Below are 20,557 nucleotides of genomic sequence, written 5' to 3'. Positions count from 1 at the left end.
AATCGTAGAGATGCTACAGTGTGGAAGCAGGCCATTTGGCCCGTCGAGTCCACCCTGACCCTCCGAAGGCCACCCACCCAGACCCACCCCATGGCCTATCCACCCTAACCCGCATATCTTTGGACTGTGGGAATAAACTGGAGCCAACCCACACAGGGAGAACGTGTAAGCTCTGCACATGCACCCAAGTTTGGGATAGAACCCAGGTCCCTGGCGCTGAGAGGCAGCAGTGCTAACCACTGTGCTGTCCCAAATTCTCAGGGAATAATGGTGTCCCCCAGACTTTGAAACCTGATGCCTCGTGTTTCTCCTCAGGTCGTGAAGGCTGAGAGGCAGATAATGAAACCTCTGTACGATCGTTACCGCCTGTTGAAGCAGATCCTAGCAAGGGCGACCGCCATCCCCGTCATCGTAAGTAGCATGCAGGCGTGGGATGTGGTGTTACTAGACGAGAGGCAAGGTGGGAGGGGTGGTGTTACGGTTGGGTGGGTGGGGGAAGTAAAGGGGGGGGTGGGGTCGGGCGCTGGAGTCTGCTGTTAGCCTGAACAACTATAACCTGCCTGTTAATACCCACCACAGGGCTCCCCATCGAGCAAGCGGCGAAGCCCTTTGCTGCAGCCGATAATAGAGGGTGAAACAGCTTCCTTCATCGAGGACCTAAAGGTGAAATCCTGCCCCTCCCCAACCCACCCCCACCACCCCCTCCACCGCTGACTAATCGCTGATTTGCACAGACGATCCAATCCAAGTTGGTTTTTCTTGATTTGTTACCACGCAGAATGATTCAACAATGGCCGGCCCGTTTTTTAAAAAATGATACCGAGAATCATTAATGGTGTTGCAGCATCTCTCTAACCTGATTTGATGCGCAGTGGCTTCTCAATGACCCCTTAATCAAAGCGCAGGATGGAGTGACAAGATGTTGATTTTGACATGCCCTGTTCACCTTGGGTTTGGGCGGAGGAGACGGAGAGACATGGCAGGGTGGGGGTGTTGGTTTTTTTTTTGTTTCCATCCATCTCCCCCGCACACACCCGCCCCTCCCCCCAAAGCCTTGAAATGACTGTCGAGTACTTGTTTCATTTGATGAACTAAATTCTCTTGAGTGGTTTTGACGGATTTGATATAACATTGCACTTTTGAGGTAATTAAATGATGTGGCACCCTTCAGTATTTTATCTAAGTTCTCTTGCTTGTGGAGTTACAAACGTCTGTTTTTGAGGGAGACCAGTGCTCATTGATATGGCTCTGATTCTGCCCTTACGTAGAATCCGAGGTGCTGTCCCTCAAGTAAAGTAAAATAAACTAATTTGTTTCAAAAGAAATTGATTCATTTGGCACCGTTGCCTAAAGGTTGTAGTGTCTAAGTCAACATAAGGAATAGGAGCAGGAGTAGGCCTTTGGGGTAATTTTTGAGCCTACTTTGGCCTTTAAATCAGGCTGCAGTTTTAACTTTCACATCAAATGCACTTAGGACCCTCTCCCCATATCCCTTGGTGTCCAAAAATCTGTTGACCTCATCCTTGGAAAAACTCACCAAGTGAGTGGTCACAGGTAGAGAATTTCCCTGAAGAGGAATATAGTTGCAAGATTTATCCATCTCAGGTTATCCCCTGCCATGATTTCCCCAATTTCTCTCTGGAAGGTGATACATATCGCTGCAGTTTCAGTTAATTTTGGGTCAGCACCATCAGGGAATTGGACATTGTTCATAAGGTCACTCACCCCAACTCCACCCCTTCACAAACTGCCAAGCAAACAAACCTTAGCCAACTTTCTGAGGAAATCTGCAATTTCCCCTGTGGCATTAACCTGGGCGCCAATTACATCTGTCCAAATTCCAGACTGTTCTGCACTCCATTTGTGGTTCGGCGTGTTACTGGGACAGATCATGCATTGTGGTGAAGCAGTGTCTGGATTTTTATTTTTTTGTTTTCTTTGCCAAAGCCTTGTGTTTGCTTGTGCCTGTCCTGAGCATGGGAGTGTTAACATTTGCAGCCGGTTTTAACCTCGAGTCAGGATTATCTCCGTGTAATCCCCAATTAGTAACCAAGTGAGTGGCAGGAATATCTAGCAGTGTTCCGACTCTAACCAGCCTGGTATGTGCGTGTTTTCTGGATCACTGACGATATTCTGCAGCACAGGGTTCACAGAAAACTCCCACATGTGAGTGTGTGGTCGTGTGATAATAATATTGTAGAGGTGACATTTGAATCAGTGCTGGACATTGTCTATTTGGTCCAATCCTGCACATTGGAGCTCTGTGGAATGCAGAAGCATAGAACATTGTGTTTTTGAAACAATGTGTGTGCAGTGCTTGTTTCACCTGCTCTTTTCTATGTAGAAAACACCCATGTGAAGTGATGCCTGTAAATGGATGGTACCGTGGCTCAGTGGTTAGCACTGCTGCCTCACAGTGCCAGGGACCCACGTTTGATTCCCACCCTCAGGTGACTGTCTGCCTGTGTGGAGTTTGCACATTTTCGCCATGTCTGCGTGGGTCCCCTCTGGGCTTCCTTCCACAGTCTAAAGATGTGCAGGTTAGGTGGATTGTCCATGCTAAATTATCTGTAGTGTCCAGGAATGTGCAGGCTGGTGGTAGAGACATGGCAGATGTGGGATTATGGACCTGAGTCTATGAGGGATACTCTTCAGAGGATCGGTGCAGACTGTATGGGCTGAATGGCCTCTTTCCGTACTGTAGGGATTCTGTGAATCAAAACCCTGCTCCAAGCCACTTTGTTGGGTGTTGGCATTGGTTCAGTTGACTTTGAAGGCCATGGTTCTCTTCAGGAAGTGTAGCATCTAATCAAAGCTGAGGTACTCTCTAATGGAGTTGCTGAGTGGGTGCAGTGATGTTGGAACTGCCATCCTAAAGATGAGAATTTAAAACAAAGCCACTTTTTAAAATATTGGTTGAAGGAATGTGGGTGTCACTGGCTACGCCAGCATTTATTGCCCATCCGTAATTGCCCAGAGGGCAGTTGCGAGTCAGTCACATTGCTGTGGGTCTGGAGACACATGTAGACCAGGCCAAGTTAGGATGGCAGATTTCCCTTCCGAAAGGGTATTAATGAAACAGATGTGGATGTTTTACGACAGTCAGAAAGTGGTTACGTGGTTGCCATTCAGAAAGAGAGGTGAACAGTCTGAGAGGTTAAGGGAGGGACTTCTAAAACTAGAGAACTCTAGAACCTGGACCAAGTGAAGGCATGGCAGAAGGGCACAAGGTGGAGTACTGGTAGTGTTGCTGGATGATAATCCAAAACCCCAGGCTATTGTCCTGGGACGTGGGTTCAAACCCCACCTTGGCAATTGGTAAAACTTTAATTCAGTTAAAAACCTGGAATTCAAAATGGGAAGAAATCTTATTGTGCAGTGATTTTTTTTTTTTTTTGTTGTTGTGAATCAGAATGTGATACCTGAAAAGGGAAGAAAGCAAACTGCAATTAACGAGAGAATTAGACAAATACTTTAACATTAAAAATCTGCAGGGTTCTGGGCAAAGAACTAGGAAATGAACAAAGCTGAATAGCTCTTTCAAAATGCTGGTACAGACACAGTGGGCTGAATGGCCACCTTCAGTACTGTAAGATTCTTTTGATTCTATAAGTAAACTACTCAGCATTTCTTTAAATTCATTCACTACTTGCGTCAACATTTGTTTCCCATCCCTAGTTGCCCTTGAGAAGGTGGTGGTGAGCTGCTTCTTGAACCATTGGCAGTCCATGTGCTGTAGGGAGACCATTATGCAATTGGAGAATTTTGACCCAGTGACACTGAAGGATCAGCAATATATTTCCAAGTCAGGATCGTGTGTGGCTCAGAGGTGTTTCTATATAACTGCTGCACTTGTCCCTGGAGGTGGTAGATGTTGTGAGTTTGAAGACCGTTTTCGAAGGAGCTCTGGCAAGTTGCTGTAGTTCATCTTGTAGATGGTAAACACTGCTGCCATTGTGTGGTGATGAGCAAGGGAGTGGATAATGAGCAGGATCAGTATCGTATCATCAGACACAGTATGTCAGTTATTAGCTCTTTGATTTAGCACCTTCTACCATTGTGTATAAAATTACATGGTGGAATTCTGTTGGGCCTTCATGGGACTTGGAGTCTTTAGTGCTATTTTTAGTGGGGTTGAAGGTCACGGAAGGATCTGAATTTCCAAACCAGTATGAAATATGAGTCATTTTACCATCAACAATGCCAGCAATTGATCGAGCCTGTGTAATTGGAGCAAACATCACTCTGAGGAGACCAGTTTCTTATTGGAACTTCAGTGGTGACAAAATGAATTTGCATAATTTATAGTACACGCTGTGAAGAATTAGTTTATACAGATTGATGAGCTACCTCACTGATTAGCCGGTAAGTGTTTAAGTGGTTTTGCTTACTGACTGACTGATGGGCAGCAGGCAGCTGTGAAAAGGACAAATTGCTGAAATTCTTCCAAGATCCTCTTCCAAATCCTCTCAATAGTTTAATCGAGAAAATCAATTCAAACAAATGGCTGGGGAAAGTGGTCTGATTTCTGTAACCTTTCAATCGGAGTGACAAAGGCATTTAGAAGCATGCAGTTTCTTTACACGCATGCACGTACGCGCACGCACGCACCAGTCATCTGGAATAAGTCATCTCTCTCCCTTGACCAGTTGCGTTTCTATTGGGGAATGGCATTTGGCACAAAGGCAGGTCAGTGGAGCTGAGGTGCAGATCACCCACGATGCAACTAAATACTGAACCAGGCCCAAACATCTTAAGTGAAGACAGTGAAAAAGGTTATCTCAGATTACAAAGAGATCTTGATCAGTTGGGTCAATGGGCTGAGGAGTGGCAGATAGAGTTTAATTTGGATAAATGCAAGATATTACATTTTGGTTTAAAAATAAAGGGCTGGACTTATACAAAGAGGTAGGGTCCTGGGTAATGTTGCAGAACAGACAGACCTATGGGTTCAGGTACATAATTCTTGGAAGTTTGCGTCACATGAAGACAGGGTGGTTAAGAAAGCGTTCAGCACACTTGCCTTCATTGCTCAGGGATGTAGGAGTTGGGATGTCATGTTGAGGTTACACAGAACGTTGGTGAGGCTTCTTTTTGAGTACCGTGTGCAGTTCTGGTCACCCAGTTATAGGAAGGATATTATTAAATAGGAGAGGGTTCAGAAAAGATTTACCAGGATGTTGCTGGAAGTGGAAGGTTTGAGTTATAAAGATAGGCTGGAGCCTCTTTCGCTGGGGTGTAGGAGGTTGAGGGTGACCTTTATAGAGGTTTATAAAATCATGAGGGGTATAGACAAGGTGAATAGTGAAAGTCTTTGCCCTAGGATGGGTTGGTTCAATACTAGGGGGTGTAGTTTTAAAGTGAAAGGGGTAAGATTTAAAAGGTATCTGAGGGGCAACTTTTTTAGACACTGGGTGGTTCGTATGTTGAATAAACTATATCAGAGGAAGTTATAGCTAAATGCATAGCAGGATGACCAGGACTGTACACAGTCCTTTCTTTTCTTTTCCAGAAATATGCATAGGAGCTGAGACCAAGGCTCATTAAGTGCCAGGCATGCAAGATTGTCTGCTTTCAGCAAGCGTAGTATTGAAGTGCATTTGGTCTTGGGCTGGAGTAGAGTTGTCGTTTTGCACTGGTGTTATGTCTCGAGTTTGTTTCTCGCAGATAGATTACACCAATTTTTAAAAGTCTGCTGATCATCCTTTTAAAAACGTTGCCTTCCTTGGTTCACTCTTCACTTTTACAGATTCCCAATCCAGATCATGCTTTGTACAGGAAGCTTTCACTCCTCCCATTAGTGGAAAAACACTGTTCCGTTAGATCCAAAGTCATGCAGCGAAAAATTTCAATGCTTCATCTTCAGATTGGCTGTGGACACACACATGGCCAAAGGTCACAGTCAGAGAATGGTCCTGTAGCAGGGAGGAGCTGAGTTCTCCACCAGGAAGGGGCAGACCCTGTGAAGCTAATACAGTGTAGAGGGTGTATTGCTAGTTTTTTTAGTTTGCTTTTTTTTTCTCTTCAGGAAGAGGAGGAGGATGGCTCCGAAGATGACTTCAACACCAAAACTGACTTTGCCGTCACTGGCAAGTCGGCCTTCACCGTACGGAGCTTCCTTGACCAACTTGACGACGACACCGATGGGTTTGTGTCACCCACAGATGACAGGCCACCAACTCGATGCAACCTTGACCTGAGGCTCTCAAACCTGCACTCAGCCTCTATGTGAGTCCAGAGGGAGTGCGAGTGTGTTGTTTTTTTTTTCTGACCTCTCTCTAGCTGCTCCTCTTCTTCCAGCCGACTCCTAAGCAGCGTTCCCTCTAACTTTGGTCCCAGCCGCGTGGGTCTCTGAAGGTCATTGCCACCATCACCATGTGCGGAACCCTTGGAGCTGAGTAGTTTAGAAGGAACGTTGCTCCTGAGTCATCAGTCTGGGCTCTGTAATCACGACAACAACCATGTGGGGAAGCACTGGAGAAGGTCCAAAATTAAAAAGAAATGATTTACGAGAGTGATACCAGTGCTGAAAGGTTATAACGAGCAGGAAAGACTGTTGGGGCTTGTTCTTCGAGTAAACACTGTGCCAGATAGAGCACTTGAACATGACGGTGATATTTGAGGAAATAGTTAATGTCACAGCACAGATCAGAGCCCATTTGACTAAATGCCAGTATTTATATCTTCTTGTTTCGTCTCATCCCATCAAACTATCTTTTCCTTTCCAGTTCCAGCCTGCTTTGCCATTAACCAGATTGATGCCATTCTTTTTAACCTCTCAGTTACTCCTTGAGTGAGCGTGTGGAGCTCACTCCCACTGGCAGTTGTTACAGCGAATGTTATCACTGCTTTTTGCAGGAAGCCAGACAAGAACCTAAACAGAAAAGAAGGATATTTTGATGAAGGTCGGATGAAGATATAGGATGATGTAAACACAGGCTAAATGGGCTTTTCCTGTGCTCTCTTTGTGTGGAATTATAAGGTGTCTCACTCTGTCATGCTCACACTATTCCCCCCACCTCTCGGCCTCTCTCTCTCTCTCTCTCTCTGTCTGTCCCCTTTCTGCCTGTATATGTATGTGTCTTTTTTTTTCCTCCCTCTTTCTTTCTTTTCCATCTCTCCCCATGTTGATGAGCTATCAGATATCTGCAATTGATAACAATTCTTGCAGACTCCAGAGAAGGGCTAGCGCTGCTGCGTCATGGCGCCCAGGTTCAATTCCAGCCTCAGGTGGGTGACTCTGTCTGCGTGCAGTTTGCACTTTGTCAGCGTGGGTTTCCTCCAGGTGCTCCGGTTTCCTCCCACAGTCCAAAGATGTGCAGGTTAGGTGGATTGGCCATGCTAAAAATTGTCCGTGCTATCCAGGAATGTGTGAGTTAGGTGGCTTAGCCACAGGAATTGCAGGGTTACAGTGATGGGGTGGAATGTGCTTCAGAGGGTTGGTGCAGACTCGATGGGCCGAATGGATTCTATGATTCTACAAGACCTGCTTTAGATCAGTGTGTTTTAAGGCACTAAACCTGAGGCTAGCCCTGGGTCAAGGTGCCCAATATTACACTATATTTAGGAAGAAATTATATTCACGGCATCCACAATCTTACATCCGTTAGAATTAGTGGTGGAAATGTAGCGGACCCATGATATTCCATTCATGTGCAGCTACTTTCCAGGTGGAATTTGCACCAGTAACACACTCTGAGCTTCAAGTGCGTTTACATCTGCTTTAATGCCAGCCTCACGTGGTGCAGGATGGTGATGGAGACCTTTGCATTCAGGATCACAAGTCTTGTCTCGCCAGGTCTGTTATTGCCCATGCCACCTGCTCACTGGAGAGTGGGCTCAATGCCGACTGCAGCTGTGCCAACACCCCACATAAAACCAGCTTTGATACCTATGACCCTGAACCTCGGCAAGAGTCCTCTCAATCTCCCGTTTAAACAAGGACGCAAGTTGCTGTAAGTTACAGATAGAAATTTGGACCCATAATTGTTACTCTTAAATTCCAAATTAAATTCACCTTACCACCCCTGGGGAAAAAAAAATTATAAACAACCACATCAGTTTAGGATTATATTTTGTACTATGGTGTAGAAAGGTGATTTTTGATAGGAAAAATGTGGAAAGGAAACATTTACGGGAACAATTGTTGATCTGGATGGAGGGAGCTGTTAGCAAAGCAAATGGAATCCTAGGCTTTATCAATATGAGCATAGAGTACAGAAGCAAGGAGGATATATTAAACCTGTACAAAACACTCGTACAGCCTCAACTGGTGGATTGTGAATAGTTCTGGGTACTGCACTCTAGGAAAGATGTGAAGACGTTAGAAAAAAGAGGGAGATATAGAAAAGATTCATGAGAATGATTCCGAGGCTGTAGAAATTTAATATTAATTGATGACACTGGAGCTGTTTCCTGTGGAAGAGGTCGAGAGGAGGTTTGATTCAGGTGTTCAGAAATCGGGAAGGATCTGGACAAAGTAGACACGGCCAAACCTTTCCCATTGGTGGAAGGCTAAGGAACAAGAGGACTCAAAATTAGCAAGTAATTGGTGAAAGAAACAACAGAGACATGAGGGTAAACTTAGTTGTGCAGCGAGTGGTTAGGATACCACCTACGAGAGTGGTGGGGGCAGGTTCAAGTGAGGTATTTAAGAGGCAATTGGATTATTATCCAAAAAGAAATCATGTACAGGGCACTGGGGAGGTGGAGGTCCCAGCAGTTGAGATACTCCTTGGATATCAGCACAAACAGGATGAGCCAAATGTGTTGCATTCTCTGATTCTGCAAATATCGTTAAGATAGTGTTGTACTGAAAGGCTTTGGCAAAAACACCGATGTCTGAAATCACTTTCGGGAGCAGTAAATGTTCAGTGTGCTTTTAATATTTCAATGCTATGTAATAATTTAAGACATACCTTTTTGTTCTAACATTTGTAGGCCAGAACTTCTAGCACAACTGCAAGAAGCCCGAGCTGACAAGAAGAGGCTTCGCAAAAGCCTGAGGGATTTTGAAGACACATTTTTTCAGGAAAACGGAAGGTTGTTTTTTCTTATTGGAACTTGTTAGCAGTGATGTTTAATGGCCATTAAACAAACGTTAAATTAATCTGAAAGGAGTCGTTCTTTTCCTCTTTCTTGGATCAAACATGCAGAATTCTCAGTAGAAATGCCGCTCCTCATTTGAAACTTTACAATAGTAGTTGCCAGGGTGATCGTCCATGATTTCCAGGCATGTGAACCCTGGGGATTTCTCACTCCAGTTTCAGCAGCTGCAGGCAATGCCCCCTAGTGGGAGTGTTGTTCATAAATTGACATGAGCCACTTGGGACTTAACTTTTCTTTCAGTCCATTCACGGAATGTGGGTGTCAGTGGCTAGCCCAGCATTTATTGCCTATCCCAAATTGCCCAAAGGGCAGTTCAGAGTCAACCACATTGCCGTGGGTCTGGAGTCACCTGTAGGCCAGACCAGGTAAGGATGGCAGTTCCCTTTCCCTAAAGGACATCAGGAATCAGATGGGTTTCTTCAACTTTGACGGTGATTTCTTGCTCATCAGTAGACTCTTAATTCCAGATTTTAAAAAATTTATTGAATCCAAGTTCCTCCAAGGGCCGTGGCGGGATTCGAAACTGGATCCCCAGAACGTTATAGGGGGTCTCTGGATTATTAGTCTAGTCATAAGGATAGCAAAGTGCTGCATTAATGCAAGGCCCTTTCTTGCTACTTTCAGTGAGTAAACCACAAAGTAGCAATTTTCTTTCTATTTTTGGGGGTTGGAGGAGGAGGGGAACAAGAATGTTTATTGAAAATATTGCATTTCTGTTGTGATTCACAGTTTCTTTATTCTGCGCAGAACTGTTCAGAAGGAAGATCGTGCACCCATGGCTGACGAATACAGTGAATACAAACACATCAAGGCAAAGCTGAGGCTGCTGGAAGTGCTCATAAGCAAGCAAGATCCATCAAAGGTTGTATGAATCCGGAAAAGCCTCAGCAGTGTCAATTTTCATTGCCTCTTTAATTTAGCGGATGGCCCCACGGCAGTGACACTGTGCGGGGGAGGGAGGTTGCATTGGCCCCTCACCGTGATGGCAGTGAACGCCAAAACACAGCTTGATTTTTACTGGCCTTGCCACAACTCGGCCACCTCTCCGAGGATGACGTCCGGCGCCAACGGTGCTGCAAGACATCAACCAAGAGGAATACCACCCTGACGTCTCCTGTGCTTTTTATTTGTGCAGAGAGAGAAGTTCTGATCGGACGCCTTTGTTCTTCTGTCTCGGTCCCGTCCTTATCCAGATATCCTGGAGCATTCTCGAGCAAGAGATCTCATAGGAAGCCACAGTGGATTTTGCATTTTGTAAGCAGCCGTTCTTGAAGACTTGTCTCGAATGATCCCAGATTGAGTTGTCCTTCTGCTGATCAGAACAGTATAAGCTTCAGGTCCAAGTCTGTACAGTCAGCTGGCTAGTCCGTACAAGGATTGGGCTGCATGAGACACGAGGACAGAACAACCAGAAAAATCAAAAGGCTGGTTCCCTGAAAACTGGGTGTTCTTTAAAGCCTCCCTGTTCTTCTTTTGAAATGTAGTGATGGGATTTTCCACACCCTCTTCTGCACTGCTGCAGGAACTAAAAAGCCCTCGACACAATTTAATGGAACAAAATTATTGGCGACATATTCCAAATCTCAAGTAAAGGGGAAAATTAATTGTGTGTTTTTTTTTGGTTTGTAGAATGTTTTCGTAATTATTTCACAAATGAGAATCAATTTAATGACTAGCATGTTGAACAACGATTTCTGCGTGCATCCAGTTTTTAGAAAGAAGCACTGGTGTTCTGTGCTCTTTAGATTTGTACATTTGTAGATATGCAAAGTAGAACGACAGGTCCGGGAAGAGAAATTATGCAGTAGAGTCAGTACTTTTTTAATATACAATATATAGGCATAGAGTCCTGGCCTGTTGCACAAATATCTTGTTCTCGTGGGAGTTTTGAGGCAAATTGAACAGAGTATGAAACAGGCAGCTGGTGTTTTTTTTTAAGCTGAAGCATATCATTGCCACTTGAAAAATTACAAGAAGCAATGACATTAAAGTCTCTTCTTCTGGATAGTACAACTAGTTTGGGAATTGGAAATCACTTTGAGAAAAGCTCACCTGCAAGCACCTTCTATCGGTAATGGATTGTTGTGGCAGTGCCTTATTGGCAAGTACTTTTTCATGACAGGTGTGTTCACCCTTACAAGGCATGCTTTTCCTGATAGGATTTAGAGCTTGGCAGTTCTTTTATTTTGTTTGAGACTGTAAGCCCTGTGGTAATGTTTTATTGGTGAAAAGGTAAAATTCCATGGAAGTCAGATATTTCAAACACTTCTTAGTGTTGTGCATCAAAAGGACCTACTACGGTGCGTAAATGTTTTTACCAAGCAAAAGGGCCTCACCTCCTTCTCAAATGATATGTCTTTGTTTATATGGCACCTTTTTGCTGTATATTTTCTCAAATCGGCATGTATACCAGTGACCAAGGCTTTACAAACTGCATTGCATCCACAGGCTGTGGTGATATTTTCCGTAATCACTTTCTATTAGATCACTAGTAAAGAAACTTGCACATCGTCTGCAAATTATGTTCAACTGCTTACGCTTGTGGTTTTGAACAGAGTACAGGAATTTGCATTTCACACCTTTGCCCGTCCTGTTTTTACATTCACTGGAGAACAGTTTCGTACCTGCAAAATGTGGTACTTTTTTTCCCTTCCCTATCATCTGTGACATTGGTCGAGCTTTTATAACACTTCAGTAACATCTGTTCAGTATCTCGTGGGCTGCTGAAAAGCTGTCAAGAGAGTATTAGGTTCCTGGAGTCTCCAAGAGCTCTAAAGTCCAATGGGGCACTCTGGGAAAAGTGGGTCAAGTGCTACAAGATCAGGTTTTTCCAAAAGTGTGGCCCTTTGCACAACAGGATTGGGTTCAGGAATGTCCTGCTTAGTTTTCCCCTCCCAAACCGGCCCCATGCCCAAATCCCCAAGGTGTGGTCCTATTGTCTAAAGTTATGTCCCTTTTGTGCTAAAACTACTCCTGTACACTTACCACTTGGGTATCCCAGCCTGTGACATATTTTAAGTAACTAGGAGACACATTTCAGCATGTGTGTAAATGAGCTTCTTGTACGATTTCCCTACCTTTTTTGTAATGCTCAATGTAACTGTGTGTTGCTAAGAACACCGCTCCCCCAAATAATGGTACACGTGTAGCATGGCAAACTTGTAAAGGCAGTTTGTATTATAAATGTTTGCACAGCAATTTTAATGAAAAATATAGAAGTGAGGATAGATTTGATTACCTGCAGACAAGGACTGAATTGTACTGACGTATCCCAGTCCAATTACTTTCATCCTCCAGCCCCACTAGACTTTTACCTCCTGGGCGTAGCTGCCTTTAAATCTCTGGGCTCATTAAGAATCTAGTGGCAACCCTCGAGAGTTCTGTGCCAGCTATGAAAAACCATAGCTTCTTTGATGTATAGTCTCATTTTGCTATACAAACTGTGCAGAAAAGCATGAATTCAGGAGCAATTTTAAAAGCTTTATCATCAGTAAAGGGCCACCACCAGAGAATGATTTGAGAAAGCAGTGATTTCAATAACGTGGTTCACTTTAACAATGGACAACCCAGTCTGGGGTTGTGGAAGGAGGGATCATGCACAACTCTTAAAACCTGTAATTAATATTCACATCTATCTTTGTACCTGTCTGAAGCTCCTGGTCCCAGCAGGTTGCTGTCTCACTTGTGCTAGTGGTGAGTTATGTGACTGTGGAAATAGTGGCTGAAATTTCAGAATAATATGTTAGCTGTTTTCACAAATATAATGGTAGGGTCTTCAGATTGGGCGCAGATGTCCTATGCGCCTTAATTTTCTACTGACTTGGAAAATTGAATTTTTCTCCAAACCTCGTGAGTGCACAAACAAAGTAGAATTCCATTTTTCACACATCTCAATCCAAATTAATTCCTATTGCGTTTACCTCAGCAATTTCTTTGCATTGTAAAGCATCCAAATTGACAAACGCATTCCTGGCTGTGCTGCAGTCTTGACAGAGGCACTTACAACCTGGGAAGATTAGAGGGTGTGTAATAGCCTTTCATTGAGTTCCATTGATCAAACCAGAAATTCTGTGCGTGAGATGGGGAGGGAATTCTGAGATGGGACAGTGAAATGAATGCTGCTGAGTTAATGTGCATTTGATCTCTATTTTTTAAGTTTTCAAATTTGATTTTGAAAAGGCCCTCTTCCATTTTCCTCCACCTGCAAAAAGTTAAGCCAAAGATTGCTGTAGCTAAGTTGACGGGAGTCAGTTTTGCACAAAGAACTGCAAATGCTTTGCTCGGCCTTTCGTCAAAGTGGCCTTTTGAGCAAAAGTGCATTAAGCCAAGGTGGACCCTGAAGATTCAAAATTGATAAGGGAGAAGGAAGACCAGAGATAGCAATCATCCTTTTGAAATTATCTGTCAAAAAAAAAAGCCAAGATGGTGAGGGAGCTTGAGAAAGGGCTAAGAACCAGCTGAATTGAAGTATGAATTTCAAAATCACATTCACAGAATCAGAATTGTGAAGGTTCTGTAATTTCCTTGACTAGAAAGCTCCATTCTTCTGTTTGAGGTCCTCTGAATCTTTTGCACTGAGGAAAAAACCTCTCTACAATGGAATGGATTTTGCCTTAGCCAGTTGCAACATGTCCAGCAGTTACTAACAGGATAGGAAAATGGCACACATTTCCTAATGAGTGGTGGAAATCTACTGATTTCCCATCCCTCCTTCAAAAATAAAAATGTTGTTCCAGTGAAATTCTCAAACAGAGATTGGTTGGCAAGGGTATCAAGGAAAAATGGGGGAAAAAGGGCAGATGGATGTCCTTTAAACTGATCAGTGCTCAGTTGACTGATAGAACAGGCTGGTGGGTCCCTTGTGCACACACACATACACACCTTGTCTAGTTGTTAACTGCTTCAACTACCAATGTCTTAACAGTTTAAAAATCTTCCATTTGATGTGCCTCCTGTCAGCCAATACCTATGTTCACTGGCAGCCAGCAACACAAACTCATCATAGTATTTGTACCCTTCCTGCAGAGTGCCCCTATTGCTGTTGAGGTATATTTACAACAGGACGTTTACACATACAGCTTCAAATATAACTCCTTATGACAGCAATTTCAAAGAAATGGAGATTATAAACTGGCGCTGAATACTTGGCTTTGAAAATGGAAAGCCAAATTGTGTCCAATCCTTGGTCCAGTTAGTCCCTGCTACGAAAAAGAAATCAAAAATAGTTATTGCACAGTAATTGAATTCAACCCTGCGCCAAACACACCACACTCGAGTCAAAGTGATGCAGGAATGCCAACTGGTGTTGAAACTGTACTGAATATATATATAATTGCAAGTTTCCTCATTCCATGATTGCCTCTGTCTCTAGCCGCTGTGATTTTGATAGCCTCTGCATGCTTCTGTTGCTCCATCCAGGGTCTAGCTACTGACCTGTCTGACTTGAGTTAGTATGTGGGCATGATCTGTGTGCCTTGTTGCATATCTTACAACTCTTGGGTGGGACAGGAGCCCGGATACAACTTGCAAAACATGTAAACTCTGGGCCCTTGGTGTTAAATCAATGTTTACGGGAAGAAAAGCAAAATGTCAACAAATAAGAAAAGCAGACTGTGCTGGTGTTAACATTTATCTCTGAATGTGGACACTACAAAACAAAGAGAAATATGAATGTGTACGTTTTTGTACATGAACGTGATTGTATTTTGTATGACAGAAAATATATTTTTGCTGTACGTACTTGCATCATTTCATTTGTGTATCAAGAACATATTACAGCAAAACAAATGATCTGCAAGCCAGCTGAGAATTCAGGATAATTCACCTGTGCAGTCCCGTCAGAATCCAATAGATAATCTATCCATTTGCATGGATTTTTTTTCACCTATTGTACAAATTTAGTATTATTTTCCATTCCCCACACCCTAAACTGGCACATGCTTAGACCTTAAGACAGAAGAGCAGAAAGTGGGCCATTTAGACCATCGGGTCTGCTCTGCCATTCTAGAATTTCATACATCTCAGCGGCCACATTTCAAAGTCTTATTTTCTTTTATAGGTCCTAACTACGCAAGTTTCAGAGGTGTACAGGAAAAAGTGGAAAGAAAATAAAGCAATGAATATTTCCCTCCTCATCACAAACTGGAGTTGTCCTGTTAACCCATCGATATCTTCATCCCCAACATTGCAGATCACCTCCAGTAGTGATGATTATGTGATAGGTATCTCAACACCATGTTGCATTTACAGCCTCTGGCCACTGGGAGCTGCCAGAGGGCCATCATGAGCAGGAGGTTGCAATGACAATTATGAGTCATTTTCTATTCTGAATGTAGACACAGAAATGCAAGTGAGTACAATATGAACAACTTTAAACTGGGAACCGGGGGAAAAGGCAAGAAAATGGAATTGAGGATTGTCAATCAGCCATGATCTTACTGAATACACAGCAGAGTCAATGGGCTGAATGGCTAACTTCGGCTCCGATGTTGTATGGTCTAATTGAATGATGTCAGATCAGATCACTCTGCAATGTTTCTCTGACGTACACTCTAACTTTGCACCCCACATAAAATTCTCCAGATGGTAAAATACTTGAGGAACAACCACAGCTTTTGGCTTCATTTATTTATTTATCTGTTCAAAAACGTCATTTTACAAAAAGAAACATACACAGAGCTGGATTTAACCTGAAGGTTTCTCTCACATAAGAAATCAAAAGAAAGGAAACAAAACCTTTCAACTCATCAAAATAAAAAGACAAAATTGATCACAATTCTGCTCACGTTCTGTCAAACGAGGGATTTGTACAAGCATGTTACAATATTTTACAAAGCTTTCGTTAAGACAATATTAAGACACACCTGAAACCAACTGCTTTTTTTCTTAAAAAAGTAGATTCTTGCCCATGAGCATGGCTGGCAACGTTAGCATTTGTTGCGCATCCAAAATGACTCCTACAATGGACCCCTTTGAAAGAACTTGCAAATCAGGAGCAGAGGCAAACCATTTGAGCCTGCTCCACCATTCAATAAGATTACCAATGATCTTTTTGTCCCAAATTTGACATTCCCATCTACCCGATAACGCTCAATTCCTTACCTAACAAGAATCTACTTGCACCATAAAAACATACGATGACCCCTCCTTCCCACCTCCACCGCCTTCTGACAGAAGAGTTCATTGCTCATTCTTAAAGCATTTACTAGGTGGTAGCCACTTTGTTTTTACATGGATTATTGTATTGTGATTATGCCTAGTTTTCACCATTAAAAACGCTTCTTTGGGCTCCTATGCAGTTGAGTGTTCCACACTGCACGTGATTGCAGGCAGAATAATAAAAACAACACGGGGCTCTGCAGCACATTCAGGATGGGTGTGAAATTGGTCCATGGGTTGAGGTCTCCAATCGACCACCCATTACTGCATCCCGCCTGATTGTCTTTCCCTGCTGACCGTCGAATATGGTGTGGAAGGAGAGCTGATGGTCCCGTCGGCACCCAATTTGCATCTTTGTCAGAGACTGATTTTGCATTTGTTACACTTAGAAACGTCGATGCCCTGGCCCATGCATTTTCAGTGAATTGGGCACACTCAGCAAAAGAGGTGGCACCTGGGGCAGGTGGTAACAGTAATGGGGAGGAGGGTCATACAAGTGGTCCTAAGGATTAGGGGCAGGGGTAGGGTCCTTTAAACCAACTCTGCCATTCTACAAGGTTGCAGACTGGTCTGATTTTTCTTCTTTCAGTCATGGCAAAATGCTGCCCAGAGCCCTTGAACTGACAGCAATTCAGAATCAATTTCCTTACCCTAGCATCACAAGTAGACCTGATGAGCATATGAGGGAGGAGGGCAGATTTCCTTCCCTAAACGGTATTTGTGAACAACACTCCATGTTAGCTGATTGTCGTCATCCTCACCCTTACTGGGATCAGCTCTGTCTGAACCTAAATGAACTTAAAATCCCCCAGCTGCCGTGACAGGATTTGAACCTGCGTCCCCACAGCGTTAGCCTGTGCCCCTGGTTGTGAAGGTGAATCTTGTCCGAGATGGGGGTCGGGGTTATTAAGCTTCTTATCTCCAGCATACTAAGGGCTAATAACATAAAATGCAAACAGTGAGTGCTGGAGAAACTCAGCAGGTCTGGCAGCATCTGCAGAGTGAGAGATAGAGAGAGTTAAAATTTCGAATCCAGAATGACTCCTCCAGAATTGCGAGGAGCTAGAAAACAGTATTTTCCTTACGTTGCTGGCAGAGGGGGAGGAGGTACGAGTGGAACAGGTCCCACACACAAATACACACACACACACAAACACGCAATAACTCTTGACTCGCTCACCCATCGAAACCTGTCTAAACGCACCTTGAATATACTCAGTGACTGGCAAATGGCATTCCCCGTCTTCCATTTAAGTTTGCAATAAGCACAAGTTCCTTCTCTGCTAAGCAATGCCATGCTTCAGTCACATACATTTCAAAAGGTTCTATCCAGCAGGAGTCATCACTGAAACTCAGGAAAAAATAAAAGTATCCCCGCCAGGGCCAATCAATCCCCCTTTTAACGTAACGCCAATTAAAAACTCATTACCGTTCCAATAAAAAAAACTTAATGCTTTAAAAAATAATGCAGCTGCAGCAAAAGCAGTTGACTCTTAAAAATGTACCTGACAGTTTGGAATCATCGCCAAAAGGATCATCTCTCGGATTATTGTGTAAAATAATCTTTCAGGACAAGAAGGAATGAGACCGTATTTTGTAAAATAATCTCATAATAATAATAGTAATAATAATAATAATAATAATAATAATAATAATAATAATAATAAAGTGCTTATTAAAATCGATAAATGCCCTATCTAGGACAAGAGTGAAAGGGTTCATTTCATACCAAGCTGAAGCCTTCATGGTGACTAATAGCCTGAGTGAGTTTGGTGCTCAGCATCAGTTTATTGGAGTACCTGGGGAGATCTAACAGGTTGTAACAGGTATGAGCCACAGGCAGGTAGCTCTCCCCTCCAGCAGTGGGCTGAATGGTCATCCGAATGCTTGCCATCCCATAAATAGGAATGCGGTCACTTCCAGTCAAAAACACTGCAAGAGAGAAAGGAGGCACAGGATGGAGGTGAGTACCCCATTCAGCGACTAGGAGATAGAAAGGACTGCACATGCTGGAAGTCAGAGTTGCTAAAATGCGGCGCTGGAGGAGCACAGCAGGCCAGGCAGCATCAGAGGAGCAGGAAAGATAATGTTTCGGGTCTGGACCCTTCATCAGGACTTGTGGGTGGGGGAAGGGAGCTCAGAAAATCAGCATCCCCCAGCCACAGCCCACTCCCTCTATTTATTTCTGAGCTCCCTTCCCATTCCCCAGTCCCGATGAAGGGTCCAGACTGGAAATGTCGACTTTCCTGCTCCTCAGATGCTGTCTGACCTGCTGTGCTCCTCCAGCGCTACATTTTATCGAGTACCCCATTCATGTGTGTTCTGGTTCCAGAACTGGGGCTGAAGAGCAGACTCTGGGTGTATAAGCAGATCCTGGCTTTTCCATTCTTAGAAATTAAATCAAGAAGCTGTTTAATTTAACTTGAGGGTCACAGTGGCACCAAGTTTATTGAGTGCAATTCTGGCCTCCCTCCTATAGGGAGGATGTTGTGAAACTTTAGATTTACAAGGATGTTGCCAGGGTTGGAGGGTTTGAGCTATAGGGAGGGGCTGAATAGGCTGGGGCTATTTTCCCTAGAGTGTTGGAGGCTGAGGGGTAACCTTACAGAGGTTCATAAAATAATGACCGGCGTGGATAGTGTGAATAGGGAAGGTCTTTTCCCCTGGTTGTGGGAGTCCAAAGCTAGAGGACATAGGTTTAAGGTGAGAGGAGACAGATATAAATGGGACCTAAGGGGCAACTTTTTCACAGAGAGGGTAGTGCATGTATGGAATTAACGGCCAGAGGAAGTGGTGGAGGCTGGTATATTTACAACATTTAAAAAGCATCTGGATGGGTATATGAATAGGAAGGGTTTAGAGGGATATGGGCCAAATGCTGGCAAATGGGACTTAGATTGATATGGGATATCTGGTTGGCATGGACGAGCTGGACCGAAGGGTCTGTTTTCGTGCTGTATATCTCTATGACTAAGTTTGAAAACAGACAGAAAAGATTAAGCAAATGCTTAGACAATGCTTCAGAATTGCATGAGGCAGCAGGATTAAGAATTGTAACTTAGTGCTGGAAACTCAACAAGGTTGACAACATCTGAGGAAAGAGTTAACCTTCCAGGTTATCTCTGAAAAGGTCATCCACCTCTATCAGAGAAACTTTTACTGGCAGCCCCTCTGGTCCAGTCAAAGCATCAGCAGAACTGCCATGCCAGTTTGAAATAAGGCCATTCCTGGAGCGTGACCAGAACCAGCATGATCAGAGCCTCTGCAATGGGTTCAATGAGGTGTTGAAGCAATGCAAATCACCATATGGTCTGTCTTGAAGATCTGCTGGTTGGTGTCTGAAGAGGAAAGGCAGGTACACGATGATCCTGTTGATTAAACCCTTCTAAAGAATGTACTGAGGGAGCAGAGAGCTCAGTCATGTACAGCCAATGGATAAGAATAAAATGCTCTTCAAATTGGAAACAAAAAGATCACTTGCTGAAAGTTCAATGACCCAAACCGCGCCTCTGTGTCTCACTAGGAGGACCCAAAACCCATGGCCAGATCGAAGGCTGCAGTGACCCCCAACTCATATGAGATATAAAACAAGCCAGCTGGCTGAGCACACCTCATTACAGGGTGGGGCGAAAATCCCAGAGTCCTTATCTCTCCCCAGCCAAAATGTTCATTTGCTCGTGGGACCATCAACAATCAACAAGGTAACATCCACACAAAAATAGACACACTTACGCAGAAACAACTTCTTCTTTTCCAAAGGAAACTCGTGGAATACTTCCCAAAATATCTTTATAGTAGGATGTGCAGGATGGTAATCCCCTTTGTATATTGCACTCTAGTTAAAAACAGTTTGATAAAACAAAACTTTGTGTGAGAAAGTGCAGTTTGAGAATCATTACACACATACAAATATTCAAATACAGACATAGACAAAATTCACAATCACACATTCACACCTGACAATAAAAAGCCAAAAATACAGAATTTTTTTACTGGTTAAAATTTTCTATTCATAACAGAGTATAGGAGCAGGAGTAGGCCATTCAGCATTCGAGCCTGCATGATCACAGCTGATCATCCAACTCAGCACTCTGTTCCCATTTTCTCCTCTTCAGCCCTAACAACTATATCTAACTCCTTCTTGAAAACATTCAATGTTGTGGCCTAGAATTCTAATTACAACTGTATAATATTCCATACAAAATATTTCCAAACAGGTACTTGATCTCAATCACCTTCAAATATGAATAAAAACCAAAAGAATTGCGGATGCTGTAAATCAGGAACAAAA

At 43.4% G+C, this 20,557-nt stretch overlaps 2 protein-coding genes across 5 annotated transcripts in view; one reads left to right on the top strand and one right to left on the bottom strand.

Annotated features, from left to right (window-relative positions):
* The window catches only part of fam13a (family with sequence similarity 13 member A), a 189,161-nt gene extending 173,278 nt beyond the window's left edge, over nt 1–15,883 (top strand). For 2 of the 4 annotated variants that reach the window (XM_048603264.1, XM_048603257.1), the window contains exons 19-23: nt 316–411; nt 6,029–6,228; nt 8,941–9,042; nt 9,856–9,970; nt 15,167–15,883. In XM_048603264.1, coding sequence (XP_048459221.1) covers nt 316–411; nt 6,029–6,228; nt 8,941–9,042; nt 9,856–9,970; nt 15,167–15,394 — 741 coding nt within the window. In that variant the 3' untranslated portion in view covers nt 15,395–15,883. Of the gene's footprint in view, nt 1–315; nt 412–579; nt 664–6,028; nt 6,229–8,940; nt 9,043–9,855; nt 10,363–15,166 lie in introns of all 4 variants that reach the window. The other 2 variants (XR_007263291.1, XM_048603250.1) reach the window with 2 other exon arrangements.
* Nucleotides 15,884–16,458: 575 nt separating this feature from the next.
* LOC125485947 (probable E3 ubiquitin-protein ligase HERC3) overlaps nt 16,459–20,557 on the bottom strand; it is a gene marked incomplete at its 5' end in the record, with an annotated part of 11,825 nt that continues 7,726 nt past the window's right edge. The window contains 2 exons of the mRNA XM_048611517.1: nt 16,459–18,198; nt 19,999–20,101. Coding sequence (XP_048467474.1) covers nt 17,990–18,198; nt 19,999–20,101 — 312 coding nt within the window. The remainder of the gene's footprint in view (nt 18,199–19,998; nt 20,102–20,557) is intronic.

Source organism: Rhincodon typus, chromosome 1, assembly GCF_021869965.1.
Source record: "Rhincodon typus isolate 14 chromosome 1, sRhiTyp1.1, whole genome shotgun sequence".
Taxonomy (NCBI): domain Eukaryota; kingdom Metazoa; phylum Chordata; class Chondrichthyes; order Orectolobiformes; family Rhincodontidae; genus Rhincodon; species Rhincodon typus.
Note: the sequence above shows the minus strand (reverse complement) of the source record. Positions and strands in the feature narration are given on the sequence as shown.